Source organism: Prunus dulcis, chromosome 1, assembly GCF_902201215.1.
Source record: "Prunus dulcis chromosome 1, ALMONDv2, whole genome shotgun sequence".
NCBI classification, from domain to species: Eukaryota; Viridiplantae; Streptophyta; class Magnoliopsida; order Rosales; family Rosaceae; genus Prunus; species Prunus dulcis.
In genome coordinates, this window is record NC_047650.1 from 17,865,548 (window position 1) to 17,874,605 (window position 9,058).

At 35.5% G+C, this 9,058-nt stretch overlaps 1 protein-coding gene across 1 annotated transcript; it reads right to left on the bottom strand.

Moving 5' to 3' along the window:
• Positions 1 to 803: 803 nt before the first annotated feature.
• Positions 804 to 8,450, bottom strand: LOC117614010 (F-box protein SKIP16). The gene is made up of 5 exons (XM_034342676.1): positions 8,103 to 8,450; positions 6,208 to 6,930; positions 5,385 to 5,591; positions 2,144 to 2,250; positions 804 to 1,189 (listed from the first exon to the last, which is right to left on the bottom strand). The coding sequence occupies exons 1-5, from the start codon at positions 8,307 to 8,309 to the stop codon at positions 1,111 to 1,113; spliced, it is 1,323 nt and encodes a 440-aa protein (XP_034198567.1). The 5' UTR covers positions 8,310 to 8,450; the 3' UTR covers positions 804 to 1,110.
• Between the last annotated feature and the right edge of the window lie 608 nt (positions 8,451 to 9,058).

Genomic DNA, 9,058 nt, shown 5'->3' on the forward strand with positions numbered 1-9,058 from the left:
GTTTGAAATTAATTTTAAAACATACTAAACTTCATTAGAACTAAAATATAGCATTAGAAAAAAAGAAAAATAAAAACAGGATGTGTGTGTTCGGGGAGGGGAGGGACTGCTTAGTGTGGGGGCGAGGGAGAGTGGGACTACAACCACGTGGTGACAAATGGCCAGGGAATGGTTTGGTTGGGAAAGATCTTGCTGGGAGATGGTCGAGAGTTAAGGATTGTTCTTTAGAGAGAGAGAGAGAGAGAGAGAAGGGTAGGGTAGGGGTGGGGTGGTTGGATTAGCGTTCAGAGGTGGCTCTGGCTTGGGGCTTTTGGGTGTGGGTGGGTAAAGTAGCTGGGGAGAAAGGGAGTAGAGAGGGGTGTTGTGGTTGAGATCCTTTGGTTTTTAATTTCTTTTAGCTTTTAAATTTTAATTTTAATTATTAATTATTCATTTGTTAAATTGAATTCTAATATTTATAATTCTTTATTAATATCTTAACACTAGTTTAACGAATTGAATTACATTGGCTAATGATGATAAACACAAGAACCAAATTAGCCAAATTAAAAACACATGGACTAAACACAAGATCCAAATTTACCTATAAGCTAAAAACACACGGAGCATTTTAGCATTTAAACCATTTCCATTTGACTTTGCTATATTCGGGGTCATGATTTTCCATAATTTTTTAATTTTGGCATCATAATGGCCTAATAATTCTACCAGAACTAAATTTGAATTAGGTATCAGATATCTTTCCCTAAAAAATGTGTCTAGAAATAGAATGATCAAAAGTAGTAACATTGAAAATTCATGCGTCGGGATTACCTGGTCAAAGCTATTCGATATTTGCATTTGCTTTTAGCATCTGTAGATTTTGTACAGGGATACATCAAAGCATGGAACACACTAGGAGCTACCCAGAGCTCTTCACACATAAATAGGTTGTTATTATGCTTACAGGCTAGCATGGAGAAAATGAAATTCCAAATGCGCAAAATATAAATCATATAAATACAAAGAGGACTGCTACGGTCAGTCGCCCAACAATACAAACACACGCATCCATGATGATCCTTGCACTGGAGTTTCCATGTAAAACATGTCAATCCCGCAATCTAATTATCAGAAGATGTAGTCGGGCACCTGGAGGGGGAACTGCGCCACTGCAACATCAAATGGGCCGCCCTTTGGCTCCCTCAAACTAAAACCAACAGAAACAAATATGTAACTAGCAAATGTAAATCATGATATCAGTTCAAAATCCCTTACAACACATTCGAATGGGAATTGAATATTTATGTCCATGATTGTTATAAGAAAATTATATGCAAACAGTCATAATTTGTATATTCATATAGATTGATTAGAGCTGAAATCAAAGTTCAGAATACACAAAAATCAAGTTGGTGAAAGATCAGCCAAATAGAAACATTCTTCAACATAACTACTTTGATATGGTGGAAGTTGCATCTTTGTAGCCCCAACTAACATATCACAAACTCCTAGCCTTCAGGGCTTTGATTCAACTATCCTCTCCTGCTCCTATTACTCATCTAACCACCCCATTTCAAGTCCCAAACTATGCTCCTAAGCAAATCAAGCTCAAAGGTGTTGTTTTGGTTTTTTCCATGAATTATACGCAATGCTCTTTCTAAGGTTCATCACGTGTTAAAGCAATTTCTTTGAAATTCTACATTCTAAGCAAAGTTCTCACTCATCCGAACCTTCTTCAACCAGCAAGTCAACAGGCTCAGTATGGCTCAACTAAGATCCCAGTCATATGCAAGGTCAAAATCTGAACTAAAAGCTTGAACACATATCTACTTAGTTCAGGTGCTTGACACTGAAGAAGTAAAAAGTTAGGAGGGAAAGAAAATCATACAGTATTTTATCTCTTCTCAATGAAAAAAGCCTAAAAATGCAGATCAAAGATGCAGAAGCCCTAGAATTTTTAGTACATGTGGATAAAACATAAAGAACTGAAACATTTTCTGCAAACCCCTTTTGCTCCAAGGTCAGTACATAACCACAGTAAAATGTTTCGACCAAAAAAAAAAAAAAAATCACAGTAAAATCCTTTTCAATCAACACTTTGCAGACCACATAATTTATTAGGAGAAAATTATTACATGCATAATGTATTCAGGTCGAGTACCTGCCAGGGATAAAAGCAAAAGAACCTTCAATAGAACCGGAAGAAAATGGTAGAAGTGTGCAACTCTCATAAACAAATTCGCTGTCGCCTGGATGCAAAAGTGGGTACTGCAAACACGAAAGTATAAGATTTATAACAGAAATTTAGCCTCTTTCAATGCATAGTTTAATTACAAGCAGAAGTTTACCTTCAATATCTTTTTCTTTTTTTTTCAAACACTAGTCTATAAATAGGTTAGATGAAACAATACTTTTTCTGTTTGAGAAGAAACAAAAATTTATTAATAAGAAACATCAAAAACTGCAATCGGGGCGGGGACATGGAGTCGACTCTGAAATTACACTAGTAAAAAAACACAATTTAATCTACCTAAACTACACATAAAGGAAAAGAATCAGACTCCCAAACTTAAAACCACAATCAAAGTCTTACATATTGGTCCTTATGGAAACAATGGAGATCCAGAAACCGGGAAATATCAATAAGATGATATATTGGTAAAAATTGAAAAAAAAAAAAAAACAATGGAATTTGTGAGAAAGCTATGGAAACTTTGAGATATGGTTATTTGATCAATTATCTACTAATTTGATAAAAGAAATTGATAAAAATTAGTTGCATGGTGGGCTTGTGTTACTGAGATTGAATGTGAGACAGGCTGACAGGCAATGTTACTTAGAAGGTTCACTAGTTACTACAGTTTAACTAAAACACATCAATTTCAATTATAATGATTTGTTACAATTGTTTGTTATTCATATATTTCATGGTGAATTAATAACAGTATTATTTAAACCAATTAAGTAGTTAACAATAATAATAAAAAATTAAATAGAGAGAAATAATAAACAGATATGGAGAATGCCAAATTCAAGATTTGCAAAAAAAAAAAAAAAAAAAAACCAAAAATGATTAAGTAATTGAGAATAATAAAGGAAATTATAAAGTTACTTAAGCTTTAGGAGATTTGTGAGAAAGAGGTCATTTTTCTATGGACTAAGAGAGAGATAATTTCATTAAAAAATCTGACAAAAATTTGTGAATGAGAGGAGCTTACAATTGATATACAATATTTATAAGAGTGGAGGTGAGTAAATTGTTGGTGGGATCAGATGTTATAAATTATAGCTTACCTTAATAAAAGTCAATGTTTTCTTTCATATAAGTATAATACGAAAGTACGATAAATTCCTCAAATTTCAAGAGAAGTTGGCCAAATCAAACGTTCAAACAACTGAAAATATCACCCCAACAATTTCGCAGAAAAAGAAGGAAAATATTGATGAAAAAATTGTAAAACATACAATAAAGTGCAGTATCTTGCCAAAATATCAGGATGTGAGAGAAACGAAATATCGGCCACAACATTATCAATATTTAAGACCATGACAATGATACATCAACTGATAGCTTTACAGTTCAAAACCGAAGCCCAAAGGGCAGACCAAAAACTAATTCAACCCCCAAAGCTCACCCTCCCCTGACTAATCCTCAGAAAACCTTCTATTTGTCTCCATCCATATGACCCAAAACAGAAGACGACCTTGAGAAATATATTTCCATGGACTTCAACTTGATCCCCTCAATAAGGGTTTAGCATCCCACCATTAGTAGCAACTCCATACTTACTCCAAATCAAGCTTACGCCACAAAGACTTAGCTTCCAAAGGGTATCTCCACAACCACTTCCCAGGCAAGGCTTTATTCTCTCCCCTAATTGCCCACACCTATGCCCCCATCTTGTTGCTTCTAGCCAAGGATGAAAATATCGGCGATACAGATATTATCGGGCCTTCAATTTACGGATAGTTCGGGGGATATATTGATGTCATTTTAGGTATTGGGGAAAATCGACAAAAAAGACAGATAATGGCTTAAAAACATGGAATTTTGAAGTGAAACTTTCATAGATATTAAGCACATTATCAATGAATGTATTGAACTAATAAAATTCAAAATATACTAAGTATAAGATATGCATATAATGAAATGTACGTGTATATATAATGCGCGATGAAAATCCTGAAAATAAATACAATTACACTTAATACAACAAAGACAACATTATTCAATCATAACCCAACCCAACCCATTAATACATAACCCAACATTATATTACAAGAATCAAACTTAACAATAAAGGAAATGAGGGATAGAAGATTAGGTGAAAAATAAAATCAAACACACAAGAAACCGATCAACCAGAGAGAGGAGAGGAAGAGACAAAGATAGCTGGAATGACTGAGAAGAGAAGAAAGGAGAAGCTACTAAGTATTACAGCTTGGTTTTTGACATTGATTCAGTGGCTGGGACCTATGATTACTTTCAAAACTGAAGACAAATTTCTGGGTTATTTGACTGGTATCGGGAAATATCAGTAAATATCGGTAAATCTCGAGGATATCGGGGGTTATCAGGGATATATCGCCGATGCGGGGGAAGAAATAGGCTTACTCCCCTGTATCTGTATTGACACCTAAAAAAAGGGAAATATCAGCCGATATATCGGGATATCGACCGATATTTTCATCCTTGCTTCTAGCCACCATGCGATCTTTCTTTCCGTACTATCTACCCAACCACAAGATATTTCTCATCAATCTTTCTAGACTCTTTGCCACTGCAATAGGAATTTTGAACAAGGACTAATAATAAATTGGATGCAACACACTTGAATTAAAAGTGAATCTGCCAGCTCATGATTAAATTTTTTTATTTTCCTTCAAATAGCAGTGTCATCCTTGTTAATTCACTCCATGTTAGTGACTTTATTAATTTCATGAGGATATATGGGAGGAATCTGAATTCTCAGAGTATTACCTGGTTCATAAGCAAACAAGTTCTCAAAGTACTATTAATTCATAAAAGGGAATGTAGATGGATTTTTAAAAAGTTAGGTCTCACGATAAGACTAGCACACTTCAGGCAAGTAAACTATATGGATTAAGCAGTCATTAAAGGAGTAGCTCTAACACATAACATCAGACGATTTGTTTACTTGAAACAAAAGCATCAGAAGACTGTTATAAACTATTTGAAATACGTTCTAGGGTCATGTATTTGGAGAAAAAATAAAAATAAATCCATCCATCCATTTAAAGATAATGATAAATCACTTGTGATCTGCTAAAAGAAAGAAGTAAGGGTGTCAATTAAGATTCTGTAAAAAAAAAAAAAAGAAAAAAAAAAAGATATTTAAAAACATTGGACAATGGAAGTAATTGACCAACTGAAATTGTACCTGTCCTACAACAGCTTCTCCATTAACATCAGCTATCACGACATCTTTAGCGCGGATGATCCAGTGCCTCCAATGCAGTTGGCAAGAGCTGAATGTCATTCCATTGATGATGCATCCTTCAGGAAGAAGGGACATGCGGATTGAATAAGCAAATGAATAATTTTGAGAAGTAGCCTGCTCCGGGACAAACACAGCAGAAGCACGAACCTAAGATAGAATTCAAATAAGAATAAATTTATATAACAGAAAAGTGTACAGTAGTCATTATAATTGCATTCAGAATTAATGTCAAATATATCATTATAAAGAACAGGATTTTTGTAAGAATAATGGACAGGCCAATAGAGTTTTAGAACAATAAATATAACTGTAATTTTTCTAGTAATGTTCAAAAACTTAATAGTTCCTCATACATTGCAGGTGGAGGGATGCTGCCAGTAAAATAAATAAAAAATTATCCAGCCTGCCTGAAGCTCATGTCTGACACTTGAGATGCCTAAGGTTTTTTAATATGTGGAAACTAGTGGGCCCTGTTTCAACAACATAGACACTACCTGCTTATTTCCCAAGACAAGAGGTAACGAGGAATTAAATATGGGTTTGCTGACTTGAACTGAGACATGGTCACAAACTACGAGCAGTTAATTCTCCATGCCAGTGCCCATTTGACAAAGTTAAGTTTGTTCATTCCAATATATATCAAATGCCACATATATTTGCCATATTTGCTTGTTTTCTACTAGGCCCAAGAAAGAGGAACCAAAAGAAAATTATTATGCAAAGAATTGCACATGCACATGTTCAAACTCAAACAATTGCCTACCTTTACACCATTTGTTATAGCAGTGGAACAGAGAAGGGATTCTTCTGGAAACTGACTGATGCTTCTGAAATTTTCTTCTTGACGAAGTTTAATAATGCCATTTTCTAAACGACGGCCGTGTTCTTCTAACCAAAGCAGCATTGCATCCTGCTGTTGATCAACACTGCAATCATGAACTGAACTAATCAACACATTTGGTACACAAGGAAGCATTTCCCCATCATCTAGAAGATTTCTGGTACCAACATAGAGTTGACCACTTGTACAGTTCAGGAAAAACAACTTCTCACTATATGTACAAGATGCAGCCACAACAACACACTTCGATCCGCCAGGAAAATCCAGTTTGGGTGTTATCTCCATTGTTTCTGAGATGACCTGACGTAAAGGCAACAAATACACAGTTACCAAGTGGTTATAAAATGAATAACCACCTATGATGCCCAATGGACAGCCAACCAGGCTATTTTGAAAATGTTTGTCCTCAAAATCTTGACCATCATGAAAACGATAGAGGATCCTCGTTGGGAGAGGAAGTTTCACTTTCAAGATTTTCTCCAACTCTTGAATATCATCTTCTGATGCACCCTTGTTCAGTGTAGACTCAGCCTCTGGAAAATTAATAGTCAACCAGTTTCTAAGTTTGTCCCAACATTTTTTGACTCGCTTTACAAGCGACCAAGGATACATATTAAAAGCTTCACGCCATAATTGGTAACCTTCCTGGAGAGAGCAGGTGTGTTAGTACAGAGATAATATCCTTTTAACAGATATTAAATATATAACCAACTCAAAAAGGCCTCAATTCTAGTTACTTCAAGGATGAAACATGAAACCACCATTTCCACAAAGCTCCATGAGTGTTAGACAATCACTAGACCCCAAAAGAATAAGCTGTTAGGGAATAAGTAAACTGTGTGTATCTAGCACGCCCCCTCTTGCCCCATTCTGTACGTGGAGAGGTAAATGCAGACAAAGAGAGACATATAAGTGCATCAACACGGTGCACTTTGAAACCAGTAAAGGAGTTGGGGAATGGAGATTGGAGGTTTTGAATCCAGGACCTCTGCAAAGTAAAGCTCTGATACCATGACAACCACTGGACCCCAAAAGATAATGGGCCAACAATGTATCAAGCTAACAACAAGGGCTAGACTTCTTGGAAATTTAAAAACATCTCTCACACCATGCGACGAGGACCAAATATGAATCTATAACGCAACTTAAATGAAAAAATAGACACAGAAGTTGACTGTGTGAAGTGCATAAAGATATAATTACACATATATAGACCAGTAGATAGTACTTATCATCACTCGAGGGGCCCATTATAATTAGCCCATAAACGCCTAAGAAATAATGCTGCTTAAAGAGTATTGACACTTTAGACTCAGGAAGCACGTTCGAACGCGGAACAAAACCAAAAGTACCATAAGTCTGGACTCTGGAGTATTTTAACTAGACCCCATAACATTACAAGGCCATCATTTCATAGGATAGTTGCCCAGATCACTCCTTGGAATTTGAGTCTTTAACCCAAATTACCAATCAACCAATCAGTCATGTTGATATGCAGTCTGTGCAAAAGTTTATGATGAATTTCCTAACACATATCCACAAATGAAATCAATCTAAACACAAAAGAGAAAGACTTTGGAATCTTTTAACAACATTGCATGCGGTCAAATGAGGACCCGATGAAACCGACCCAGAACCTAAAATACATAAATAGGCACTAACTCACCAACCAGACTGAAAATTCTGTAAGTTTCCTACTTGACCATGACCACAAACTCGCGGAAATTTGACGCCAAATAAAAATTCAATTCAAAGGAAACAAAATTGAAAAGAAATACATGGTTTGACTTTAAGTGGTAAGAATTTGATGGGAATACCTTGAAAGAAGGGGTGAGGTTGCCATGAGGGTCGAGGGGTTGCGAAAGGTCGAGGTCTCGAGCACAAAAATGGGACCAAAGAGAGTCTTCGGAGGCCGAAGCTCTGAGTTTCTTGCTCACGCAGGCTGCTCTTGCTGAGTCTTCGGCTTCTAATTTGCTTAGGATTGTGTGTAGCGCTAGATCACCCACTGCCTCCAAACCCATCATCTCTTGCTTAGGCTTCTGTGCGAGAGGTGTACTGGTACTGAGGCTCTCCAAGGTAATGTCAGAATGTTCTATAGCGAGAGCGACATTGGTTTTTTGGTACACTCGGCCGAACCGACCAAATCAATTTGGATGTATTTAATTGAGATTTTAAAATTTTATTTTGGAATAAATAATTCTTGTGTTTGTGTTATTTAATTAAGACTTTTAAATGTTGTGGTATTTTATTAAGACTAAAAGGATTTTTAAAAGAGAGTGTCGAAATCTAGTAGTATTCAAAAACTTGCTAATTTCGAATGATTTTTTAAAAGTTTTTTTATCACAAAACGTCCATGAGGTTAACAAAACTATCAGATTGCATCCTTCTTATTTTTTGGTGTCATTCCTGGTCCTCAACGTTAATATAAGTGCTCACAAATAGTCCTTGTAGTTAACTTCCGTCCAAAAATTTGTTAATTTGCTAACGTGGCATACATGTTGGACTCACATATCCAATGAAATGATGCCACATGGATTATATTAAAAATATATATTTCAAAAATAATTTTAAATTTATAAACTATTGAAAACTAATAATAAAATAAACCAAAATTATCACCCCAAAAAAAAATAATAATAAATAAAACACTAGCTCCATTGCATGCCTCTCTCTCTCTGACCTAACCAGAAACCCCAGTTCCCCTCTCCTCACGAAAATAATCAAGGACTATGGTTATGAATTGATGCTAATTTATTGATTCTTGATGATGAAG

Excerpts from the sequence above, each read along its gene's own strand:
- LOC117614010 (XM_034342676.1), bottom strand. The coding sequence starts at position 8,309 with ATGATGGGTTTGGAGGCAGTGGGTGATCTAGCGCTACACACAATCCTA. Across the intron at positions 6,931-8,102 it reads ACCTCACCCCTTCTTTCAAG|GAAGGTTACCAATTATGGCG; the intron begins GTATTCCCATCA and ends TGCTCTCTCCAG. Across the intron at positions 5,592-6,207 it reads CTATAACAAATGGTGTAAAG|GTTCGTGCTTCTGCTGTGTT; the intron begins GTAGGCAATTGT and ends ATTCTATCTTAG.